Source organism: Calonectris borealis, chromosome 5 (assembly GCF_964195595.1).
Source record: "Calonectris borealis chromosome 5, bCalBor7.hap1.2, whole genome shotgun sequence".
Lineage (NCBI taxonomy): Eukaryota > Metazoa > Chordata > Aves > Procellariiformes > Procellariidae > Calonectris > Calonectris borealis.
The window spans coordinates 13,861,515-13,888,944 of NC_134316.1; the positions used below are offsets into that span (position 1 = coordinate 13,861,515).

Consider the following 27,430-nt stretch of genomic DNA (forward strand, 5'->3'; position numbering starts at 1 on the left):
TAAAGGCGTTTGGAGGTATTGACAACAATTAGGAAGCTCGTATAAAAACTGTTTTATTTAGAAGCAGAATAATGGAAACAGGATGAAATTTAACACAATACCATCCACTAAAGACTTCAGGTTTTGGAGCTCGTCATTTGGAGGCAGCAGAGAAATGGAGATCTAGGTGTACTGTTAGACTGTAAAACAGCTATGAGCCTCCAACGTGACAGAACCATGGGAAATCTGAGCCAAGCCTAAGATGCACTGCAGATATATTTTCTTTAGAGTCACTGGAGCATTCATATTATTATACAAGGTACTGCCAAGGTGTTTTGTACACGATATACAGCTCTGATCACCCAGTTTCAAATCAGATTTAAGTTAATTTGGAATAGATCCAGAGAAGGGATACGAAAATGACTGAGGGAAAGGAGTACAGTCTTCTGAGAGCAGTCAACAAATCATGTCTTGTTTTCCCTCTCAAATAAGACATCTCTTCATAAATGTATATGGGAATTTAAAAACAGGATGGGAGTAATAAGCTCTAAACATAAAATTGGTACAAGATCAGACAGAGATAAACTGGTCATACAAAATTTAACAGGGTTAGAATCACCCTCTGATTTCAATCAGTTTAGTAGTGTTCAGGAACACACAGGCAAAAAAAAAAAAGTAACTCTTTCAAGATGGAGCCCAGCAGCCTTATGGACATTGTGTGACAGAGTAATGGTGTCCTGGAGATGCACATTCAGGTGAAAATCTTGGGTGTTGAACTTAGTCATTTGCTCTAAGAATTAAAAAGACAATTTATCTATTTCTTTACTGAGCTGGGTCCATTTATGTCATGTCTTTGTTGTACGCAGTTAGTCCCAAACATCTGAGCTTCTATTTATCACCTAATTTTGCTGTGGAGGATTTCGTCTTTCACCCTAAGAAGCATCAGAAGTTGGACCCAGATAGGGAAGGAATGCTGGGAAGGTGCAATTCTACTCTTTGTGGTGTTGAGAGATTTGGCATGTCTTACTCACGGTTACTTATGTCTAAACTGGCTGACAGATGCTTTTCCTCAGGCCAGACATGCAAAAACCCCACAGCTTAATGAAACCCTCCCATTCTTTCTATGTGTGATGTTCCTCTTTCTGGGGAAAAATGTCCGATGGTCCCAACAAGTTCCTTAGTATTGCAGGGATATAGGATGTTAGTCTTGACCTCTTCTGCTTTCTTCCCTCAGTGTTAAGCCTCTTCATCTTTAATGTATTAACTGTCTTCAGATGGTCTGAGAACAGTCGAGGTGTTTTATGGCCCATGGTGTGGAGGTACGCTTGGAGGATGTGCTTTCTGAACAAAATATCTATTACAGTGGCAACTGTGGAGAACTGGACTCAATTTTCTTTGTATTTCCATGACAGTTGCTGGCAAGAGTTTTACAGAAAAATGCTTCTTCTTTTGTAAACATCTATTAGATACGTTCAATACATGAAACCAAATCAAATGCAGCCGGACACTTCCTCCAGCTCTATTGAAGTTTCTATAGATTAAATTTTAGTCTTTCTTCAGGCATCACTTGAGTGGTACTTTAAAGCCTATACAAAGAAATCTTTAAAAATTGATTAAGAGTCTAATTAAAGATTGATCTTATCAAATTATGTAGTTTGTAAATTTTATTAAATCAAATCTTTTACTCTTGTACCCTATAGGAAAAAAAAGGAAAACAGCCACAGTGATTCCTATCAATAAAACTTTAGTACAACTGTGAACACAAAAGAAATGCTGAAGTGAAACAGTTATGATTGAAAACATGTGGCAGTTTACAAATGTGCCAGAAGTCCAGATGACTTTAGTTGTGAGTGAACTCTCATTTACAGCTTTCCTCACCACAGAAATAAAAGCAACTCAACAATACTAAACAAGTTAGAGTAATAACAGGCAGACTAAATGAGCGGCAGTAACTTCCTGCTACTCTTTCTTTTCTCATACATTTGGTAGCAACTAACCAACCTGCCAATCCAAAGTCCACTGAACTCAATGGGAAGACCAGTGAGCACTGAGCCAGGCTCTAGGTCCTGTCCCTCCCTCTAAAATGAAACATCTCTTTCCAAGAAAACAAAAAATAATAAGGGGGAAAAAAAAAGATGTCACCTCCAGGGTATTCCTCCTTTTTCACACATACATTGGGAAGATGCAGAAGGATGAAAATTGACCTCAAGATCTTAGGGGAAGGAAATTTCATTAGACATCTGGAAGATCTGAAATCTGATGATTGCTTGTCCTTTAGAAAGTGATAATACAATAAAGGAAATAAAACATAAACACAGTACTTTACCAATGCAGTCACTATGTGAATTGAATAAAATGATAGACAGACTATCAGCATGACTTCTTATTTTATTTAAAAAGGTTTTGGTTCAATAATCAACAGTATAGACACCAATCATATAACAAAAAACCAAAGAATTGGATCACTATATTAAGTTTTATGTATGTCAATGACTAAGAATGTTCTGACATTGTCTTGAGGTTCTTTGACTCATTAATCAAACATGGGGAGATAAAAAATTAGGGGACCACAGTATTTTTCATTCTCTCTGCTGACTTGAAAACAACTCAGAGGTTGTGATGCTGTCTGAAAAACAGTAACCATATTCTAAAGGGAAAAAAAGCCACAGTAAAATTTCCTGGGGTTTCCATTAACAGCATCCCTACTTTCATTCAAGCCAGCAAATGACTTTGTTCTCAAAGAATATCAAAGAATATCAACTTGCAATCTAGAATAAGCGGGATGATTTAAAAAAAAAAGAAAACTGATTTGTCTTTTGAATACCTGCTCCAAAATGGACTTTTAAATGCGCAGCCCTTCCAGAAAAGGAGAGTCTTGACAGTTGCTCTGTTTTACACTTGCTTTCTTCAAATACTTAGAAACAAGTCAAGTTTCTACCAGCACTCCAGTGCTTCCAGGCAAAGTTGCCACACCAAGTACTTCTGTAAAAAGGAAAATCTTCAAACCGGTCTCAGTATTTTAAGTAGATACTGTATCTGGAAATGTCGGATATTGAATTACTGAGGCCAACCTTTTTGTTAAAAGCAAAAATTGTTATTTTTAGGCTGTTTAAATAAATTCTTTAGTCACACTGCATTGATATTGTTTAAAAAAACCCCAGGTATTTAAATCACATGTGATATTTCTCTAATTAAAGGTAATTATTGATCTTAATTAAAAATATTTTATTTTTAAAAAAATCACACAACTTCAATCACACTGCTCAGTTCAGGCATCAAGAAATGAATCAGGCACTTGAAATGAATCAACCCACTGGCAAGCAGCAACTTATGAATGACGTACCATAAAGGACATTCTTATATCAACATTTATTTCAGTCTTTCTGCTTGAAATAGGTCCCACAAGACTTTCAGGACAAGGTTGGTCCTAAAAGTGGCCAATTCAGAGCTGTTTAAAATATATTTTAAAATCAATTCAGTAAGATATTTCAGATAGGAGCCTTCATAGAGAGCAGAGGGAGGATGATGTAACCTCTAAACTTCCACAAGCTATATCAATGGCAGGGATATGGCTAGGAAACAGCAATTTTGCTTTAGTAAAAATGTCACCTTGTGAAAACAATGCAGTTTCAGAAAACCACAGACTTTTAAAATAATTTTGAGTTGCTAAGGCTTTTTTGGGGAAAAAAAGAAATTAAGAAAAAAATAAAAAAGGAAGAAGAAGAAGAAAAGGAAGAAGAAAAAAAAAAGAGGAAAAAGGAAGATGAAAAAAGGACCTTCCCAAGGAACACAATTATCTGAAAAAATAAACTGCTTGGGCTGAAAGCTACATTTCTACAGATATCTTTGTTTTCACCATCTCAAGTTCCTGTATGCTCATTTGACACTTTAGCCTGAAAATCATGCAGGCTCTAGTCCTTTCATCTGCTTTTATTTGTTTACTAGAAGTGGATTCCCATCAAAAGAAGTAACGGAACGTTGTAGTGCCACAGCCCAGAAAGGGCTCTGACCGGGGTCAGAGCATCCTCCTTGAGGAAGATTGAGCTGAACCCATTGCTCCCACATCAGAGAGGAGACCTCTCTTCCCTGCACAGGCTGTCAGGGGAAAGCAGAGGAGAACATCCCCGATGGTCCAAAGGAAAATTGGCCATGTTACACGAAACAAACAGCTTTTACCGTGAGGAGATTAAAAAAAAGCCCTACCATAAAAAAAAAAAAAAAAAAAAAAGAAGGTGAATAGTTCATATGGAAGTAATTCTGGCTTGGTTTAGTTTTCTGGTTTGTTTTGGTGTCAGGCATTTGCTGTGCTTTTTTTCCCCACTAATTTCCTGTCGGGATTGGCAGCCAATGACTCACCTGCATTCACAGATGAGTATAGCCAGAAAGCCAGCCTACAGCTCCTCTTCTCCATCTTGCGCTTTAATCACACAAAACAACCCCCACCCCAACCCCGTGAGTAACCACAATATTCAAAGCACTAGGCAAAAGCAAGGCCAGGCAGCTTCCCCTTATGTCTATAGATATTGCCATAATAGGACTGAAATCAGATGGTCTAAAAGTACTCTGTCTTCATGGGTGACTCCCACAGTTCAAGGCAAAGCAATAGGGAGCGGCCCTGGAGAAAACTATGTCCAGTCTCCCCGCAATGACAGGAACATGATGATTAGGGCAGTTTTTGAGAGTTCATTTCCAGAAAACCAAACTGGCAAGCCCATGGGGCTGCCAGTAGCTTCTCATGCCCAGGGAGAAAGCCCCTGTGGTTCGTTTTCTAGTCAGCAATGTCTGAAGTATTTCCTGCATACTACAGAATATGCATGGATTCAATGGGTAGATATAAAATAGAGAAAGCAATTATGGGTCCCTAGCTTAGATTTTTAATCTTTAAGTCTGGGATTTATCATGGGCAACCCCGTGCTTCCAACAGACATACAGGGACGACATAAGGTGTGTATTACATCCATTACTGGGAAGCTGAGAAGGGCTTTTCCTGCAGCTGGCTTCTTGTGTACCAAGTTATGGTGAATGCCTAAAATCCTTAATGTATGTCATCAGAAATTATCATGCAAACACTAGCCTGACTGACAACTTACCTAATGGGCAAATCAAAAGTAAATGAGAAGGAAGATGAGTGACCCAGTGAAGAACCAACAATTTGTCATTTCGGACGTTTTATTAGGCAGTTTGACAAATTTCCTGCTGGTTAACTGATTAAATTTACATTTCCCTATTTTTAATCTTTAATTTATTTTATACTCACATATGATTGTTAGCCATTAATCAATAAGGTTTAAAGTGTTCATGATTAATGGTCAATGCCTTCAGTATAAATAAGAGATTCTGTGATGCTGGGATTTATCTGGCTCTAGAGATTGCAGGATTGCTCCGAGTGCTCATTCCTTAGTTACAATAAAGTGGGACCAGGAGGATTGATGAGATTCTGTGCCAGTGGTGTGATAAAATGAAATGGAAGCAGCTATTAAGGATCTACGCAAGATAATGATGGAAAAGAAACCAAAAGGTTAACAAAACTATGCTTTTATATAAGTAGTGTGAGAGAGATTAATCAGTCTTCGTGCTATAGATAAGTAGGGATTTACAGCATTTGTACGGTAAAAAGAAACCAGACAGATTAATGAAATGACCACCTACGGCTCTGCCGGGATGTAAAGATTCAGGGGTACAGGAGTGCCGAGCCGCTGTCAAAGGGTTAATGGGAGCCTGGCTGCAGCGGCAGGCAGAGGGACCTGAGGAGTTACTGGAGTTGTAAGCTACAGCCCGGGTAAGCAGCAGTGAAAGGGTTAACGAAAAGCCTCCATGTATTGAGATGCTAATTGTCAAGATAGTGTATTTCTTGAGGAAAGTAATTTGATTACTCGAAACTCCCACTAAGGAGGCAAGCTTGTGTCCCTTCCATCTGTCGGGCTCTGTGAAAGATGATGAATTGAACTCAAAATTCACGTGTGATGAAGTCACTGTCATTTCCCAGCCAGCAGAGCAGTGCTGCCATGCCCACCGCGCAGAGGGTAGCACCGCATTTCAACTTTTCCTCTGAAACCCAGGAGGCACAGTAACCTGTTACTTGCTGCTGCTTGCTTTTTTTTTTTCCCTCCCCATTTTCTGCCTCAGCGCTACAACTGAGTCATTCTGTTGCCCATGGCTCGTGGGTATACAGTGCTCCTGCAGCGTGCTGCGTTATTCCCCAGTTCATCTGTCAATGTTATTTTCGGCTAATGCAGATGTGGGGTTCGCTTACCGTCGCTTTGTAGACACTTGTCGAAAACCATTTGGAAAGCTTTAACTATGCATAAATCTGCAGAGTGAATGTTTTCTTTCATTCACTTGCTCCTATTATTTGATTTCTTGTAGGCCTCTGCGGCAGAGATGGAGAAAATAAGGTAAGTGAGACAGTTTATTTACATCTCATTATAGAGAAGAAATGTTCTGTTGCACAATGGACGATACGGGCTCTTGGAAAATATTTTGCTTAATACAATCAGTGTAAAATACTGGATTGCATGATGATGCAAGGGAAGCTGTGTTTTAGAGACAAAAGAAAAGGAGTGTGGTTATTCTTGTAAATCTGTTTTGCAGGAATGCCAATTCAGAAAGAGTGTTTTACACAGAAACATATTTTATTGCCAGATGCAGAGGATATTTGATTATATAAATGTTGTAGTCACTTGTCCATTTACTGCAAGAGCCTGCCATTCCATTTAATGAGGAAAGTGGATCAATAATTCATGAAAAAGCTGAAGAAAATATAGGCTTGACTTCAAAGCATCTAATTACTGTGGTTTGTTTCAATATAATGCTGTAACATTGGTGTTCGATTTTTGTTTTATATTGTATACCAGCCAGATAAATCTTGTCTCCTCTGTGTTTAAAATGTTGTCATACTGTACCAGTTTCTCAGCACATCACTCCGCTTTAAGCAAAAGGAGATGGCTTTTATAAACATAAGTTTTCCATCTCATGTCCAAGTGCAAGTCTGCTTTGGGGGATATTGCTTTTGTGTATGTTGTTAAGAAAGAAAAAGAAAGAAGAAAGCATTCTAGCCCTTTCAAAAAAAAAAACCATTTAAAAAAAATTAATTCCTGTCTATTAATAAAATCCCCAGGTATTATCAAAGTGACACGTAAAAGCTGAACTTTTTACTACCCTTTAAATACTTTATGGATCTTATTTTAATAAACCAAAACACTGGCCATGCTTTTATTTGGTTTTATTGGACAAGCCCAAATTCCTTCTCTGAACCTGGTGACTCAGTTTGGTTAGCGACAACTATTGTCCAAGCACAACTTTTTAGATTCCTTAAGTTTGGAATGGCTATCTTGAGTTATTAGAAATGCAGGAAAGTTCTAAAATTCTGGAAATAACTGGGGAAGAAGTGGCAAATGTGAAAGAACAGAGATTTGACTGAGTGTTTAATGAATACTGGGCTGGAAACAAAATCCTGGTTTTTATTTGAGAAGAAGGAGGAGGTTAAGTCTCTTACAGTGGACTTGAAGATGCATGTCCAAAAGTTTCTAATATAATTTATAAAGGCTTTAGTTGTACATTTTTTGTACTGTCTCATGACAAAGTAGTGTAACTTTTGAGCTGAAAGAAAAACCCTGTGCAAGGTATTACGGTTTTGCATGTATATAGCACTATAATGTTAAAGCTGTGAGTTTTTCCTGAGTAACAACTGAGAAAGCACCTGGTATGTGGTCCTGCATTCACTAAAAATTCCAAACAAGATCACCTATGGTATATGCACACTCATATAATGAATTACTCTCTTAGAGGATGCAAGCAAATATATATTTACATGTTTGCTTGATAAGCATGTGTGCACAAACACAGGACAATACTTGTTATACTTTCCTGAGCATGCCTTGGCCTCTGCTTTTAGTAGACAGGCTCTTGCCACATTTGCAATAACGGGCTGCAGAGCCCGGGAGAATGAGCTCAGGAATGTATTGAAAAAGAAAGAATTTGCTATGAGAAGAGTAAATAACCATAAAGCTCCATTTTCCTAGCTCCCCAGTTTTGCAGCTGTCAGGCATGCAACAGTCCTTACCTCAGTACTCCTTGAGCACTGTATAGATGAAAAGCCCATACTGCGCCGCTGAAGGAAGTGGGAGTTTAGCTATTAACTTCAACAAGAGAAGGGTCAGGCTGTCTCAGGAGTTTATTAATGAAATTTTCTGTTTACAATTCTTGTGTGTGAAAGTTGCTTCTGATGGGGAAGCCATGTTTGTCCCCATCACCCAAGCCAGTGCAAGGCCAGCCAAGGGCTCCCTGAACTCCCGCGCGGAGCAGCAAGCCAGGCTGGGGGAGCTCCGGCAGGACCCGGCACAGAAACTGCGCTGCTCCATCCCAAACTTTTCCACGTTCCCTGTCAATAGTCATCATCTTGGATGCAAACTGACAGAACCCTCAGCAGTTTAAGGAAACAGTAATCGATTCTGAAGTCATTATTTTAAATACGTGGTGAACCCGCAGACCTGAGAGAATTAGATTTTTCCTAAACCTATCCAAGTCTGACACCCTGGTAAAAAACAGATTACCTTGTCTTTTAAGCACAGTGGCTTCAGAGAGGCCATGAAGACAGATAGCCTGAAGCCAGGTGAAGGAAGAAAGGAACAAGAGGGAAAAGGGCAGGCCAGGAGGAAAGAGGTAATCTTTGTTATGTGTAGAAACCAATGTAACATCACAGGAGAAGCCATTCCCACATGATTCTTGAGTATGCCCTGCCCCTGGGCCCAGTTCCTTCCCCAGTCTCCTTTTGCAGCCAGCTGAGGATGTACCATCCCATATCAGCTGGGAGGGAGCTGGCCCAAGGACTAGAGGGTGAGCCCATGCCAGTTGTGGAGCCAGGGTGCACAGAGGGTACGAGGCTCCTGCAAAAGAGGAAGGAGAAGGGGGTCTGGAATTAGCAAAAAGGAAACAAACCAAAGCCTTGTTGGAGAAACAGGAGAAGCAGAGCAAGGTGTATACCCACAGGACAACCTACGAAGCCAGGTTGAAAACCCTCAGGGTTAGAGAAATCCAGATATGCATTCCACAGTGCACTTAAAGATAAGAAAGTCTTTTAAATATAAAGAACAGGTGCAGATAATCACACTTTTCAGAGGAGCTGCTCCACACTGACAGTTCTTGGGAGTCCACAGGGCCAAACATTTTAAAAAGGCAGCTCTGGAAATCTTTGAGTGAGCTTTGCACATTCTCCAGCCCAGTGCATCTGGGGCACCCTCAAGGACTGGGGTGGCCAGGCCCATTCAGACAGAGGGGCAAATGCAGGAGCCTGCAGAATTGATCCACTGATGACGCATGCTTTATTCAGCCCCAAATTCACTGAGCCAGGGCAGCACAAGCAATGGTACAGCAAACAAATACATCTCTTGGTATTAATTCCTTCACTCGGAATCTAGCTGGAAAGATGCAATTCATCTCACGTAATGCAGTAGTAATTCCCCTGCAGACCAAGGAGCCACTGTGACCTGCAATGTCGCATCCTGTCCCTTTCAGCAGGGGCTCGCTGTGATAGCATTCCAGGTGGAAGGAGCAGTAGGAAGCAGAGGTGAGAGGCTATCAGTATTTAGCCGGACACAGGGACAACTTCCTCTAGAAGTGGAAACATGCTATTTTGTGCTAAAACTTCGACTAGAAAAATCAGTTACTGCAATGAAGTCTTCACACTGTGAACAATTCTTAGCAGTACATAGTGTTTATAACATCTCAAGGTACCAATATATTAGGCAGAAGTAAGGCTAACTACTAATCACAAACCTCTTGAGGATCTGCACTTATGTAGGTTGGCTGTGTATGGTTATACAGTCACTTTAAACATTAATTACTTCTGACTACAACCTTTTAAATACAGTTCTTTGGATCTAGTTCTTTTTCATGGCTATAAACAAGGACTGAAAAATCTTAGTTAAGTAAAGTAAATTTCAAATATACCTACACTATCTTATTTTGACTCTTAGCAGTGTGCTAGCTTTGGTGTGTATATTCAAGAGAAGCACATCCCTTCCAAGTCTGAGGCCTTGCAGATCTGTGGTGGCTGGCACACAAAGTTGCGAATACTTTGGAAACTGCTCCTTTAAGTCAGATTGAATCCATAGCATGGCTAGATTTGCAAAAGAAAGACCAGTTCCACTGCAACTCCTGTACAAACTCCCAGTAGGTTTTTCTTTGCTTCCATTTAATCCTGCTTGAAATACAGGCTATAACATTCAACCTTTCAAGTGAAAATGTTGTCAGGTTTGGCATAAGAGACCTCCAGATATATTTTTGTACACAAATATTGACCAGATTCTCAGTGTTTCTTACACTGAAGAGTAGCTCACTCCACAGGAAATGCCAGTTAAGGTGACAGATATTGTTCAATAAAAGCTTTTTTTTTTTTTTAAATACACTCCTAAAATTTCAGTGACAATTCAGAAACTCTATAAATCAATATTCTTAGTTCTAAGCTTTCAAGATCCACAATAGGCTGAACTGTGAATCTAAAAGTACATAAAACAGGACACATCATCACAACCATCAACTGCCAGGCTCACATAATTAGTGCCTGTAAAGGAGGCTGACTTTCTACTTTGCAATGTAACCATGGTATTCCCCAACTGAGGATTACTTTATTTTGGTAGCATCAGTAGTGGCACTTTAGTAATTATCCAGGGATCTCTGATAAAAGTGATCCATGTATCAAGGAACCTGTGAGGCAACATCTTCATTTCATTGTAGTCCTTGTTTCAGAGCATATGAAAATGAAGTGATTTGTTTTGCACACACAGCTGGTAGTAAGTCAGCAGCTCGATCCAAGTCTCTTGAATTTTCAGACTTGGACTTTTCTCAAGCATGTTTGAGTTCATCTGCGGTAAGGAAGGAATATCAGTCTCTTCAAAAGGAACGTCAGAGGCATGTGCAGTCCTAGGGAAATACTTCTGCGGTAGTTTAGTGAAAATATGAATACCTTCCTAAATGCCCACTAGATCATGCTGCCTTCCTTGCACTTGGTATAAATTTAGCTGTCTTCATATGCTGATGAACACACTGCAATTTCCTGCCATCCCCACCTTGTCCTTGTTCCTTCTCTCTGCCTATATCTACATTAATTTTACCATAGTTAGTTGAACACAAGGAGAGGATTTTTTTCAGAAAGTTAACAAACAAGCATGGTTTACTTTACCCTAGGTCTTGTCTTCATATCCACAACTGATGTACTGGGAGCCACTGCCTTGTACAGAGGCACAATGCCACAGGACAGCAGCAGGGCTGTGCAAGCAGCAACTCCAGCATCTGCTCAGCAGCGTCTGCAGGCTCTAGCTGATGCTGGGACTTGAAACCCCAACTGAGGGCACAGGCAAAGAGATGGCACAGGGCAAGCTCAGAAGAAATAAAACATTGGGAAATGCTGGCGTGAAAGGGCCATGAGTTTGGGGTCATTAGATTTTATGGTAGAAAAGTCACCTAGCTAAGTGAATGTTGGGTCCATTTTGAAAGAGGGAAGAAGAAAAGGAAGAGAGTTGCCTACTTATATTCAAACAGGTAAAGCAGGTTTTCATTTTTCTCTGCTTTACAAGATGTTTTCATTTCCCAGGCGTGTTTTTTTAGCACATCTGGTTTGTTCACGCTGCCATCCAAGCTGTGATCGCAGCACAGCTAAACTACACCTCTCTCCCCCCCAGAGACTACATTCAGCCTTAAGTTTGGTGGTTGTCAACCATAGCGATGGGAGCAATGTACACACAAGGATATATTCACAGCTCCGAGAGGAACTATAGCCCTGGAACTGGGATCGGTTGGAGTTCCGATCACAGAGCCATGCTGATCTGCCTATATTAGCACCTTTGAGAATTTTATTAATGCTACCAGGGGCACAGTATGCTTGTGTAGCTTATACTGAAGTCCATCCCACTTCATTTCCACTACTACTGTTACCTATGCTAGTCAGTCAAATTAGCACTACTTAGCTGAGGCAGGGGGGTTTCTGTTGTGTTGTCCTACAGCCCTGTGCCCTGAACTGCTGGCTGCTGCTTAGAAGAATGATCTAAAAGGCAGTGATGCTGGTATGGAAGGAATCATCCCCAGTCACCTGCTGTAATAAATGTTGTGTTATAATATCTTTTAGTTCTAGGTAAATATTGAGTGGAGTAAAAGTGTTCAGCAAACAAGAAACATGACAGGAACAGAGGGCAGAATAGATTCAAGTTGAATGAAACCAGGTATAGCGGTGTAAAGTGGCCTGCAGGGACAAGTGGGAGCTGAGCAAACATCTGAAGAGACCAAGGAAGTAGGTAGGAGGAGATGAGCCATGCCATCAACGAGGAGCTGCAGTGAGTCATGGGCAAGAGGCTGGACCCAGGTGATACCAAGCTTACAAGTAATGCTCTGCCTACCCCTTTCTTGCAAGGCAAAGTGCATCACTGAGCAATACTATGAGCGGCTCAGGAAAAAAAGGAGGGGGCATTTTGACAAATAATTAAGAAAAGAAAAAAAAGAAAAGTCCATTTCTTAGTTTGTAATTAGTTCAAAAACTTTGTAGCACAAGGAGTAGAGCCTCCAGAAGAGGTTTCTTTTTTTTTGTTGGGTTTTTGTTGGAATCCCCACACACACACACACAAAGATGCAATGATGCTTGATGGTCAGAAAATTCAAAGGTGGGAAAATTGGATCCTCTCTGCATCCCTTATGTTGCAAACAGCAACGAGACTTCAGTTTATGTAAACGCTCTGACCAAAGCTGTCGGGGGACGTGTGCTGAACAGTGAAAGCAGTGACTTGCAAAGCAAACAGTGGCAGTGACTGCAGCAGTAACAAAACAATCTTATAAGCTGAAAAGTATAAGAGGTTCCAAGCTGGAAACCCCAGACGGTTCAAGGGCAGTATAGTTTGTGAACCACACTTCAGTGTGCTCTGTGGTAAAATCAAGTACAATTTGAATGCTTGCTGCTGCTACAGTGCACAGACTGATGAAAGGAAGAAGACAAGTTGTCTGTAACACGGTATTACAGGCTTTTGTAATTGCCAGCTCCGCTGCTGCTGGCATGGCTTAGGCAATTTAATTTACCAATCGGTTCTTGATTTACACACAAGTGACTTTAGAATGCATTCAAATAAAAACTCTGTATCACCACATTTGATTCAATGTTCTTTAAAAGTCAAAAGCATCTGAAATATATCAAAACTATGAAGCTTTTCACATTAAAAAAAAAAAAAATCAAAGGGGCTGAATTGTCTTAATGTTTCAGTGATGACCTAGAGCCAGCTTAGCATAAAGTACAATGTGCTGAAAAATAGGCAGTAGATAGTGAGCTATAATCATGATTTTTGGAATTCATGAATATAAGGGTTGTATAATTTACAGAGCCCTCGAACGGGATAGCAGGATCATAAGTGCCTCTAACTCCTTGCTAGATTTCTCTCACGTGTGTGACCATCCTACTGCTCATGCGAACTGCACGACTCTTGTTATTCAACTCTTTTAGGCGTAACAAGATCCACCTCATTGAACACTGCACAGAGTCACTGCTCATGGCTTCGTTTCTAGTAATGTTTATACTGGGATAAAAAGGGCCTCCATGTCACATGCAGTTATATTGCCTCTTAGAGCATGACTTTCTTCATACTTGCATTTGCAAAGCTCTGAAAAGCACTGGTAAATCTAGCTTTCATCCTGAACTTGCCCAAGGGTCACCATGTCAGCAAAACCATAACTGAGAAGCCGTGTGCGAGAGAACATACACACATCTCATGCAGCAGACTTGCATCTAGGAGGGCAAATGGTATCTGAGAGGAATATCCTGGCATAGAGGCCACAACGCAGTAGTTGACTGACTTACATGACATATTAGGACATCATGACTACACAAATGCCATTTCAGCTACTCAGAGCAAAATGCAAATTTTGACCACCTCATCTTGATTTTGCCCATCTTTAAAAGAAGAAGGAGAAAGAGGAGGAAGGTGTCCTAGAAGGAAAGAGGAGCTTCAAACTTTTTGTGGAAGCCACCGAGCTCTTCAGGGAGTCCCTGCTGTGCTACAAAGACCCTCATGTTCACAAGAAGCTCTCATGACTCAACAGCTCCAAATTGCTGCCCTCTGTTCAACAAGACCAAGTTTCATATCCACGTCAGAGCAAAGGGCCTTAACTTTGAAAATTCCGTACAAATCAGGTCAAACAAATGAGCTCATTTTATGTTTCTGTTAGCTTTAACTGTCATTTTGACAAGAGGATCAGCTTAAGGATCTGCTCTATTTTTAAGGCTTTCCAAGAGCTATACTGGAGTTCCCAGCAATGAATAGCAACTTAATCTTGTCCCTCACCATCCCTCAAGAGCTCATTCTGGCAGTAGGCAATTTGAAGAGATAAGCAATCAGCACTCCTCTTTTCTGTGTATTTCTGTTTAAGAAGTGTTAAATCTTTTTGCTGCCATTTAACTCAGGGATGTTGCTTAACCAAGGTACTGCACAAATTAACATAGTTTTCAATGCTTTGCCTGTACAGAGTAGTCTACAGATAGAAATTGTCTATATACCTGTATAATTGGTCTTACTGCCAAAGTCCTACAGATGTAGGTGCTTGAAATGACATTTAAGTAGCACTAAATGCATGGTAAATGACTTTGCACACGCATATTTAACTGAGTTTGTAACTGCTGGGTCACTTGCCCTTTGAGATATTATTTCCTTTTGGTATGAATCCTATCTCTATCCTGTAACAAGGAAGTAATATTTCCAGGGAGTGAATCAGAAACAGTCCAGACCAACACATACCAAATATATTCCAAGAGTTAATGCAGATCCCTGAGTGGCTCAAAAATAAAGGTTTTGCAGCTCTACCTGATATTCTTAACAGCTCAGTGGGGAACTAGTAACAAAGTACATACACAAACAGAGGCACATCCTTCATGATGGGGAAAGTGCTGCTTTCTATAGGGAAATAAAGATTTTTCGTCTGCATACAAACAATCTATAGCACTGAAACAGTTCTATTTGAATACAAAATAAATTCAAAAGTTGAATTCAAAATGTATGCTTAGTTTTGACTCTCAGCTTGTGAATAGCAGTGATGCTTTTATTTGTATTTACATTCTGATTTATATTGATGAAAGACTAACAATTAGAGTGAAAAATCAAGTGAGTCAAATACTCTGAAGGCTGGATAAAAATGAGAAACCCAGCAAACTAGCCCAAAGCAATGCAAATAGAGTGGTGAAAGATAGAGCAGCAATGATATTTAAGTAAATTACTTAGAAAGAAACAGATAGCTCAACACACAGGAAAAATTGATTGTCCTAGTCAAGAAAACAGAGTAAGAAGTTTTTACAGAAGTCCAAATGGGCCTTCAATCCTACACCTTTCCAGTGCTGAATTCATAGACAGGCTCTTGCTAGAAGGGGTGCATGACTGGCCTGGCTTATTTTTGTCCAAATCTGTACAGCAGCTGGCCCTAGTACCCACTCTGCCATCTTCTTGCAGCCTTGCAGACACAATGCCAGGCAGAGCTACATGGGGAAGCACCTGGTTTCTCAACCCGTGTCAGCAGCATGACCCTGCCAAATCTGAGCCTTAGCAGTTCCACTTCATTTCTGATCCTTCACAAGCCTTTAGGAAGAGCAAAATCTTCCTGGCTTATCTCTGTCCTTACTGTACCAATGCCACCAAGTGCAATGGGCATGAGAGGCGGGCTTCTGAGTAGATTTTCAGCCCACACGTAGTCTAGGATTGAAATACAGTCTAGGACAGTCCAGTCAATGCCAGTCTTTGCTCTGGAGCTCATAGATATCTGGCAAGCTTGCGGCAGAGGGAGAGGCGCAGGTAAAGAGGGCTGATAGAAAGTCCCGTCATTCACTCTGCTTCCATTTTCCCATTGTAGAAGGCAAAGCAGTACCCTTGCCCTGGAGCTGGAGCTGCTGTGGTAGGTGCTGGGGAACCCTAGCTAAAATGACATTCTCAGCTGTGGAGTCTCCTGAAGCATGTTTTCATGTTTCTTTTATCCTGTTTTATTTCTTCACAAGATTCTGCCAGTTTGTGTCTTGCTTTATATCAAATGTTCTTTATGAAACTCTTTCACTACTGGAGGAGCCAAGAGCAGGAAGGCTCTAGGAGATACACAATCCTCCCCAGTCCCATGTGAAGGAAGGACCAAATTCAAGAGTCTTAGCTTTTCCGTGAGGAAGGTTAATTACCCCTTTTAATAACTCACAGGGTAGCTCTGGCAACAGAGCATATGGGCAGGAGAGGGAAGAAATGAGTCATAGATAGAGAAGACTGACATGAGTTTCTTTGGGCCAAATTTAGCTGACCTATACAGTTTGGTAACAAAGCAACTTCCACCCACCCACCCCACCCCCCGCCCCCCTTCCCTCCTTCTCAATCTACAAGAGAAATCACAACCTAAAAGTCATGAAAATTTTTTTTCTGAGAAATTAAAAGTGAAATTATGGCACTAAAGAGGTAGTCTGCTAACAAATGTCAGTTTAGAGGAATAAAGCTGGCTTGTCTACTGCATATGATGCAAAAAGTTCTAGATAACAGGTAACTTCCGACAACAGGGATATTTTTTTTCCCTCCACCTTGACAAAGCTGCTGATGCAGATTCTTACAGTAACTGTAGGCTTCAACGAGCTTTCCTTTAACTGTGTTATGCTTTCTAATTTGACAAAGTCTCAGTAGATTCAGTTACTAGAACTGATGGGTTTGACATGCTGTGAACTTCTGGAGGGTTTTCTTTACAAACCAGGACTGAATATCCTCTAAATGTAAAAGAAAAAAGCTCAGAGAAATGTCCCATTAAGTCTAGCACACAGTGCACTTGGAGCCATTTGAGAGAAACAATGCTAATCTAGCCAGTTTTGCTTAATATATTTTGCTTTGAAGAACATTTGTGTTCCTCGAAAAGCATTTTTTTTTTTTTAAATGCAGTGATAACCCTCCCATGGTCCACTGCAGAAAGCAACTTTTATTATAACCTAGGAACATGTAGCAAATAAGCGACAACAGCTACGTGTTACTTGGATTCAAGGAATGTGGAAGGTTTCAGTTACAGTTTTGATAATAAAATTCTAATGAATGCTTTGCTGGTAATACAGTGTGGACTGGACTTCTCTACCGTGGCTTTGCAGTTGCTTTGCATTCTCATCTCCATGAAGTAAAAATAAAGTTTATGAGGATTTTCATCTTAAGGTTCCTACAGCACTGAACTACTAATTATCATGGCACGCAGAGCAGACAGTTCTGATTAAATTGCCAGCCTGGATTTGTAGACCATCCCATCTCCTTATTTATCATCTCTATATACACAACATTAGGAAAGCATCTTAAGATATAAATAGGCATAGATATGGTTGCATGCTGAATTCTAAGTCACTGAATGAATCCATTACTGCATCCTTGGAGGACTCCAATTTTTCCCAGAACTACAACTCCTTTTTGAGTGTTATCTACCTCATTATACATACATTAGTTACATTACGTACTGGTTTGCACAGACCACACAGAAGCTCAAAATAGTTAACTACAGTTTTGCAGAGATTCATGGAATCAGAAAGAGACTCAAGAAAGCAACATATTCTTTTATCTAAAAGGCAATGTTATTTATACTTGTTTACATTCATGTGAAGAACAAAGCACTCGCATGATACTCCTGTCACTCGTATCTAGAGTGTTGCCTGCTACAAGTCTGCATTAATTGGAACCATAGCTGGCATACACCTGCAGCATGGATTCACGGCACAAAGCTACTAAACTATTTAAGGTTTTCCAAATCCACTTAGAACTTGTTTCCTTATACCTTTGCTATGAGCCACTGAACTGGAGACTAGTTAACTACAACTTTCATAATAGCAGAAGGCATTCTTATTAACAGCAGAATCAGTAAAATCAACAAAAACTGTTATCCCTTTACTAGTGGCAGCTTTTTTGCAGAAAGCTATTAGTTGCATTTTCTATTCTTACCCTGACTATTTTCTTCAGCACTAGAAATTAGGGCATTGGCTTGCAGAGTTATGCCCTGATAGCCAAAATTAAGGGCAATTATGCAATGGAAAGAGGAAGTATAACAGGTCAGAGATTGTACATCTGCTTGAAATGCAGGTGATGAAAGTGTCATTACTGAGTTGAAAACATGGACTGAGGTCTAAAGCTTTGAAGGATCTGACAGTCTTGCTCTACAGACATGGGTTACAGCCACAGCCATTGGGATTCTCTCTGAAGCACTGTCAAGGTTCAAAGGATTTTCTTTATTTTTTTCCTCCTCCCTTTTTTTTTTTTTTTAAACACTGTATAAGTCACAAACTTCCATCTCCTCAGGGGAACACTTACCACCCTTTCTAGAGTAATGAAGAGTTTCAGCTAGAAGCTGGCAATCTTTCATGGGCAATGTGCCAGACTGTATTTTTTGTTCCTAATTTAGAGCTTAAACTTGTTGGTAGACAACATTGAGAAACTGGGAGCCACTGCCTCTCACAGATGCTTCTCTCAAGCTGCTGTGGATCTCAATTCCCAGCCCTGTGCTGACCCCTTGGATTTCAGACTTGCAGAAATCCCCTGATGTCTGAAAACCACTGGGAGCCCCTTACAAGGAAAGCTTTATAAATGTGCAGAATACTGCTTTTTCCCCCCCGGCCCCAACTCACTCCTTCTGCATCATTTGACATTTTAACATATTGCCATATTAACCACCAAAAGCCTGATCTGTGAGCATGACTTCAAACTTGTATTTACATGAGTAGAGATGCAGCGGCATATGGACCACCAGCTGGTGAGAAGTAGGAAGGGTACTTTGTGGAGTTTGAATCACTAAGTGAATTTAAAAAAAAAAAAAAAAAAAAAAAAGACCATCTTCTGTACAGTCAAAAAGTTAGAGAGAAAAGCTTGGCTTCTTAGAACTGGAGTTGTTTGAAGGGACAACTGCAACAAGGCCAGTACCCAGAAAGCACAAAATCTGGAGGCATTAAATAAACTAGAAGCTATGTGGTTTATTATAAAAGGTATATGCAAACAAACTGTTTTCTGCTAAGGCTGTAAGAAATAGTACCACAGAGGGAGTGATGCGAGACAGAAAAAAAAAAAGAGAGACGACAGTCTGTGCCTCTTAAACAGGAGGAATAAAAATCATTTTGAGAGCAAGGATGATGCTGGGGGAAGTGTCTTTTTATTGAGGTCATATCCACCTACACTCAAATTCAAAAGTCTCTAGCTTTTTTCCCCACCTCTCCCTAGCCTTGTGTCTTTTCCTCAGGTGTTTGCCATCCCTTCACCTTCTGGAGGGATTCTCCTCATGCTCCATCAACAGCTTCACCCCTTCCCATCCCCAAATGGTGACTTAGGCCTGCAGAATATCAGCTCCAGACATTTCCCACTCCAGCAATTTTTGGGAGATTAATTTTTTATTTAAGTCCTCCCAGGAAGTAGTTCATTCTTTCTCATCCTGGTTTCTACCCTCAGACTGTTGTTTTTCACCACTGTTACTCCAGGAATAGTTGAAAACTCCCTGCCTAAGTTCATGCAACTCTAACAAAGATTCATTTTCCAATTTCAGAGACTGAGGTTCACTATTCTCTTCAACACCAGTCCATTTCATCAACCTTTTCACTGTACCCATTTCCCTGGAAGCCCAAGTGAGGAGAAACCTCGGTTTTAGAGGACAGTTCTGTGGTCTCAGTCCGCAGCGCTGCCAACTGTTGCCCTCCCCTCACCTGCACTCCCTTGCCAGCCCTGTTCAGCCTTGTTCAGGAGCAGTTCCTGTGGCTTCCTCAGAGAGACACAAGAAGAGGGAGTCTCCTGCAGCTCCATGGATGCAGCTGCTAAGCAGAAGCTGCCTTTCTATAACTGGGATCTTTCTGGAGAAAGTAGTAAACAGAAAAAAAAATATTTGACAAGGGGAAATATTCATAGATAAACATTTTTTGTAATGGGGGAGGAAGATATAGAAGGAAAGGCCTGTTCCTTCAAAAAATAGAATATTGTCTAGGGACTATTAAATAACAATATAACTAATTACCAAGATAATTATCTTCATGCTTGAGCACCAAACAGCTGAAATACAGAAGCTGCTGAGAGCACTTACTATAGTAAATTACTGAAATGCTCCTCATGGTTTATTCTGCTGAATTAGGGTACTAAAAGAAGTGTGCTACATTATTTCTCTATTGACTCTTCCACATGTGATTATTTATTATTAGATTCATAAGTATGAATTAGACAGGAAGGTCAAGTTACTAATGGTGCCGGAGCCTCATCAGCTGTACAGCATTATCTGCACTGTAAAGGTAGAGACATTGTTTACCTGCATAATGAGAGTGATGCAAGTAATCATTAAAGTACTTGAATATCCGTCACGTAAAAAAAAAAAAACCAAAACCAACCAAACAAACACTAGGTCAGCATGCAAAGCATTAAAATTGTAAATGTTGTATTGGAGTTATAATGTAAAGGAAATATAAAGCATGCCTTTTTTGCCTATCCTTCCTTGAACAAAGAGCAGAAGCATAGGAGAGAGAGAAACCTGAAATCATTAGTTTCTGCCTCTGCACTGTGTAGGTTTGTTTGGCCAACAAAGGAACATTTGCACTTCTAGACGTCAACCGAGTCTCAGAAACCCTCTGTGGCTTCTGCAAACATTATTGCCTTCTTAAAGGCAAGACTGAGAATGGTTACATGACTTCTCCAAGTTCTTTGAGGGGTTTCTGTCAAAGCCAGGGGAGTGCCTGCAAGTTATTTGCCTTAAGACAAAGAAGGCAGAGAACATAGAGCAAGAGAACAAAGTTCTTGCTCCAGGAGCAGAATAATCATTTCTGAAATGAGTAGGTTCCTTCAGCCAAGAAGCACAGACAAGTTCCAAAGGAGAACATCCCTCAGCCAAATCAAAACTCTCATGGCATTGCTTGCTTCTTCCCTGTTTCACAAATTATTTCAAAACTCATTTGTGACTGTTTTCTCCCCATCACTATTTCCTCTCCACAGCATGGTAGCATAGACCTCTTGTGAGGAAGAATCCAGATACTCAAATTTGTCCTTAACTTGTCCCCAGGTATAAATAATCCCCACAAAACCAGTGCTACTCATTGCACATATATGGGCTCTTAACATCACTCAGGGATACTGGGTAAGCATCACTGCATACATTCTCGCAAGCAAAGTACTACTACGAGTAGTTCTTAGTAGTTCTAAATCCACCACCAGTGTGGGCAGACTCAACTGCATTCAGATCAAAATAGTTACTACAGTTTCTACAGGTAATTTCTTTGATTTATTCTAATGTTTTCCTGTGCATTAAAAAAAGGTCAGCCAATAAGGAATAAAAAACAGTGTGTGAGATGAAGGCAATTAACATGACTTCAGTTTCAATAGTGGGTTTTCCCCCCCCCTCTCTTTCTGACATCTCTCAGTTTCAGAGATAGAAGCCCAACTCTAACATTTTTACGTCCTTTTCAGCTTACGGTAATTGCTGTTGTGTAGCATCACAGTATTGGGGGCTCTGCCCTATCCTTGTCCCCATTTTGTGCAAGCAGCAGCAGGAGAATTTTCTTTTGATTTATTCTTCTAGTAGCTTCAGCTATGTCAGAATATTAGAGCTGCCTATTATCTAAAGGGTTCTTTGCAAATCCACATTAAATGAAAATGTAACTTTTCAGTCATTAATGCGTTGAAAGAAGTTGTGGTTAAAGGAGAAGATGGATGGTTCGGAAGCTTATCCATTACATTTAAAAGCAAATTATCAGTGACAGAAGCTAGATGAAACAGGCAGCAGGAGAAATCAAAAGACAGATTGAGATATCAATCAGAGAGACTTTCAGATCCTTTTTTTCTTGTACGGACCCTAGAGGAGGCATTTAGAGGGATGTAATAAAGCAAAGAGACTCTTCTGCCACATGGGAAAACCTGAGGCATTTTTGCTGCCCAGTCACTGACAGTAACGCATTCTGCACCCAGGCAGGAGGAGCAGGAGCGCAGCAGAGGCTGTTGGCAGAAAGCTGCTGATGCCGTAGGATACACCGCACAGACTCCTTCTTACAGGTCCGAAAGGCAAAGGTTAAAGAAACCAAGAGGGCTGTTTAGTAAGAGGGAGCTTTGTACCCAAGCTGGAAACATCTTTGCAGGAAAATTCTTGAAACAGACAAGTTTAAGAAATTTACTTTACACCTCAAAAGCAACCAAAATGCAAACAGATACTGCAAACATCTCAGAGGGGATTCAAGATTCAAATGACTGTATGGAGCTGACCTTTAACATTTTCAGGCCTCAGTTTTCATCTGTAAAACGGGGATGATGGAGAGCTCTTTCCCAGCCTAAAAGGACAACATGAATTAAGCATATAGAAAACTATGAGGCACCTCCATAAAGTGGTTATCTAATTCAAATATAGCAGTTGCAGGTAGGACATAGGCTTTTATTGATTTGTACTACACCAGAGGAAGATTCAGATCTGCAGAACAGTCATTGCATAACAAGTTAATATTTGCTACTTGATGCTACATCGTTAAAAGCTCGTGAATTACTTCAGTCTTCATTAGACAAATATGGTATTGCAGTACTCTCTGTGTAGTTCTTCACATTTGAAGTTATACACTTGCTTTGACTTGGAAAGAAACAGTGCGTTTGACTTTTTTTGATCTTTGTATCTTTTGCTCCCATTCTCAGAAGTACTGTTTGGACTTCAAGTAAGTTCTGCATTATAAACTGCATTCTTGATATGGATCTCCCATATTTAGGTGCTCTGATTGTTCAAAGGACTCTCCAGCTGGGTAGCAAGACTATTTGAGTGCTAATACAGTGATTGTAAAGAATGGGACATCGGTTCCCGTTTTAGAACATAAATCTTGGCAAGTTTGAATGGAGTACATTCAAATGGGAACAAATGGACATTTTAAGCATGTAATTTAAAACAAAACATTCAGCACTTACATGAATAAGCTCAGCAACTGCAGCTCCCCTAACCCAGCATCTAAGAGCCTACGGGTGACCGTTCCAAGCTCATACCCATGGGCAGCCTATGAGAGCACCCAGCCCCAGGGTTCAGCAGCGGGAACCTTGCACTCCAGGTCCCCTTTCTGTAGTTGCAGCTTTCAACTCTGCTTTCTAAGGCACTCACCTTCCTTCCTTATCTGTGGCTCCCAGACAGACACTCCTAGCTTCTTTTGATTTCCCAGAGGGAAACTGTCCCAGCTCTGCATCTATTCAAGCATCAGGCTTGGGTACATAGTAAATACGTACATGTGCTTATACACACATCCATTTCCAGCTTCTGCTGGAGTCTTTCTAAAATGCACTTTAAAAATTTCTTCCTAAAAATAACACTAAGCCAGGGCTGCTTGCCCTACATTTTAGTAGGGCCTGTTGCGATCGGACAAGGAGTAATGGTTTTAAACTAAAAAAGGGTAGATTTAGACTAGATATAAGGAACAAACATTGCACTCTGCAATGCTAGCAGTAAGCTTTATCTTTCCAACCGAGAGAAGGAAAAAAAAACAAACAAAAAAACCCAAAAAAATCAGGCTGCTTTTCCTCACAAGTGTGCACCTTGGCTGCTTGTGACATTTTGCTCTAGCAGAGAAGGTGTCATGCATCCAATTTAAAAGATATCAAAGGAGACAAGATTGGAATGAGAATCCTTAATCCAGTGTATTTATTTTGAGTTCAGTGAAGAAATTTTACATTAACTAATAAGTGGGAATATCTAGCCTTTCACTATGCAGCAGCTCTTAAAGGCAGTGAAAAGACAAACATACAGGGTTTTTTTTCCCCTATTCCCATTCCAGTAGTGCTCCTATCAATGGTTGCGTAGTCAGATCCCAGCAATCACCTCTGTCATGCAACGGGGTCCCATGATAGGAAAGTTGCCACCCTCCCCTCAGTAGGGAAAAAGAGCTGTAAGCCTGGCAGAAACTATTCAGACTGTCAGAAGAGAAAGCAAGAAACAAGCTAAAGACCAGATAAGTTGTTCTGGAAGGTTGAATCTGCTCAATCAGTCATAGGCTGAGCATGTCCTGTTGGAGCGGGTCCAGAGAGGGCCACAAAAATGATCAGAGGGATGGAACACCTCTCCTATGAAGAAAGGCTGAGAGCTGGGGTTGTTCAGCCTGGAGAAGAGAAGACTCGGGGAAGACCTTATTGCAGCCTTTCAGTAGTTAAAGAGGGCTTACAAGAAAGATGGGGACAAGCATTTTAGTAGGGCCTATTGCGATAGGAGAAGAAGTAATGGTTTTAAACTAAAAAAAGGGTGGATTTAGACTAGATATAAGGAAGAAATTTTTTTACAATGAGGGTGGTGGAACACTGGCACAGGTTGCCCAGAGAGGTGGTAGATGTCCCATCCCTGGAAACATTCAAGGTCAGGTTGGACGGGGCTCTGAGCAACCTGATCTAGTTGAAGATGTCCCTGCTCATTGCAGGGGGGTTGGACTCGATGATGTTTAAAGGTCCCTTCCAGTGCAAACTATTCTATGATTCTATGTCTACACTCAAGCCTAAGCAAGAATTAGTCTGACAAAACTTTCCACTAGAAATTGCAAAGCAGTCCTGAAAGTCTGAATTTCTCTAACATATTCAGTGCTTTGCTATCAAATCCTCTTCTCCCTTCATCAGTTTTCACTAATGATGTTCCTAACAGTCATTGGAAAGTTTTGTGGGACCACTGTTTTTAGTTTGGTTTTGGTTTTCTGTAAATAGAATATTTTTTCTTGGTGTGCATTTTGGTCAGGTTTAATTCTGCCTTTGGCAACGGCCCGAGACTAGACCATAAGGGAGAGGAAAGGTGATGTAGACTGCTCAGAGAGGTTTTGAAATCTTCATCCTTGAAGATATTCAAAATTTAACTGGACAAGGCCCTAAGCATCCTGATCTGATTGAATCTGCTTTGAACATTTCAGTAGTTTTTCATTTCAGTAGTTTTGTCTTTACATGGCTCAATTTAAGGACATAAGTGCTTACTTTTTCCCCCCTGTGAAAGATGCCATCCAGCAGAGTAATTTCTGATAAACATCAAGCTCAATCAGTTACAATTATGTGTTTTTGTAACTCTATTTCACTTCAAGAAAAGCATTTACCAAAAAGAGACAAAGAGTTTCTATCCAGAAGTGACTGTGGCAAGTTCCCTATTTTCGTTCAGGAATTTTAAGTTGTGGGCAGAGGTAGGCAGACATGAACACACACACTCACTTCTCATGTATAGATACATACACCATATTTGTGCTTGTAGCCATGGTTGGTTAAGTGACTGATTCCATGTCTGCACATACCAATGTTAGATATATCTGTGTATCTTTACACTCATGCATGAAACATGATGTGCTGTTTTACCTGATGAAGTTCATCATCATTGTAAAGATGAAGAGCCAAAAGTCTGACATCGGCAATTTAATTAGAGCCCTATTGAAGTCAATACAATATAAGGAATAGCTGGGAGCCAGAGTATCAACCTGGTAAGTAGATACCAAAACACCAACAGAAAAGTTTTAATCACTCAAGACATCAGAATATGGGTTGCTTAACAAAAGCTGTTGTACAAAGTTATAACACAATTGAATGCAGTCTGTTTGGATGTATTCTGGCAGGATTCCTAATACTTCTATTGCACTCCTCACTGAGGAGTAACTGAAGAGATTTGCAGGGAGAGCAGACCACTTTTTGGCCAGTGGTTTGCTGGCCAAAACCACCACCCGGTTGTTGTTCAGAGTAGAGTCAAAAGCAAAAAGCAGTGGGAAGGTCACATGAATACTTTGGGCAGCACCCTTTCTAGCAGGAGGTCTCAGTAAACAAAGAACTTGTCTGGCCCCAAGAGAGTGTTCATAATTGGGATGAAATGAATGAAGGAAAGGAATGGTCTCAGAGGGCTCAGAAAAATCTTTTCTAGGACTGTAGGAAACCAAAGGGAGGGGGGTGAATGCACGTACATGTTATTTTCATAGAATCTTTTAGGTTGGAAAAGATGCTTGAGTCCAACCATAAACGTAACACTGCCATGTCCACCACTAAACCATGTCCCTAAGCACCACGTCTACACGTCTTTTGAATACCTCCAGGGATGGTGACTCAACTGCTTCCCTAGGCAGCCTGTTCCAGTGCTTGACAACCCTTTCGTCCATCTTATACTAATTAAAGGGTGATAACCTTAGAAATATTTAGAAAAATCTTCATGAATCTTTTCCTTCTCCCTCAAGGAAAAATGTCAAGAGAGTGCCCCTATAACTGCAGTTGTGGGAAAGAAGGTGCTTAAGATAACTAGATAGAGTATGGGGGTCAGCATTTGTCCAAGATAATGGGATATATTATCTGACCTAATTTGAGGGCCACTTTCTCATCTGGGGACTAGATCTGAGGGGCTTTAGAGAAAAGAGCAAGGAACAGAGTAGAGAACAGATGACAGGAACAAACTTGGAGCCTCAGAGTGGATGCTGCTCCAGCCAGACAGTTTGGAGAGCACCCTACTCTCTGTCCCTCTATGCCAACCAAGGATGGGAAATGATCACAACAGTAAATGCCCAAGAAGCTTCTGAAAGTCAAAAGTTCCCCTTGTTCTTGCTCACCACAATGCCTCACTAGAACCCTCCTGTCCCATCCCTGACACCACTATCTCTTCCAGTCCATTCCCAGCATGCTTCCCAGTCGCCAAGCACACTCACTTCCTCAGGATGCACTTACATGGGAGAGGAAATAAACCTCCATTTGAACGCCACTGCCCAGGGGAAGTGCTTTTCCAGCTGCCAGAAAAGCACTGCTGCTGGGCACATTTGTTGTATCACTGTTCCCAAAGAGACAGGTAAGCCAGGCCACACATTTCCCATGAACAGCAGAAGTCCTTTCTCAGAGACTAAATGGAACAGATTCGTGGAAATCTCTTGTATAAAACACATCAGGGTGTGCATCTCAGCCCATTACACACCACTAAATACTCGCTGAAATGGCAGCTTGTACTGCATTGTATGGAATTATTTTTATTGAACATAATTACTCAACAGGAAGCACAGAGCATAATTAATCTTAGTGTGGAACTCTATTTTAACTTAGTTGATCTAGTACTTCAGAATAATGTGGTTACTCTTCGATTAATTTTTGCTCTTTCATTTGTGAAAGTGGATAGTCTGTATTTTCTCCAATTAGTTAAATAAACTTCAAACACTTCTAAACACCAAATCTGAAAGTGTCTAAATGTTGCAGAAATAGGTATGCTGCAAATACATCGATTAGCTACAGCTCAGAGCTAGGGAGAAAATTAATTGATGTGTGGCAAGCAGTTATATAAAATTGTTTTTTGCTTGGAACCGAACAATGGCATTCTTCATATTAACACAGACACCTCTTCCAACCACCTCTGCTAGCACTGCTAAGGCATTGCCATTACTACTAATAGATAGATGACAGTCATGTTTTACAACAGGGATGTGAACAGTATGGTTCCAGGCACAGTTTTAAGTGCCTGATGCTGCAAAATAAAATAACAATAAAAAAACCTGCTACCA

The 27,430-nt window shown here is 40.5% G+C and overlaps 1 protein-coding gene across 1 annotated transcript in view; it reads left to right on the forward strand.

Moving 5' to 3' along the window:
* The window catches only part of BEGAIN (brain enriched guanylate kinase associated), a 165,946-nt gene that overhangs the window by 42,881 nt on the left and 95,635 nt on the right, over nt 1-27,430 (forward strand). The window contains exon 3 of the mRNA XM_075151084.1: nt 6,346-6,374. Within this exon, the coding sequence (XP_075007185.1) occupies nt 6,346-6,374 (29 nt within the window). The remainder of the gene's footprint in view (nt 1-6,345; nt 6,375-27,430) is intronic.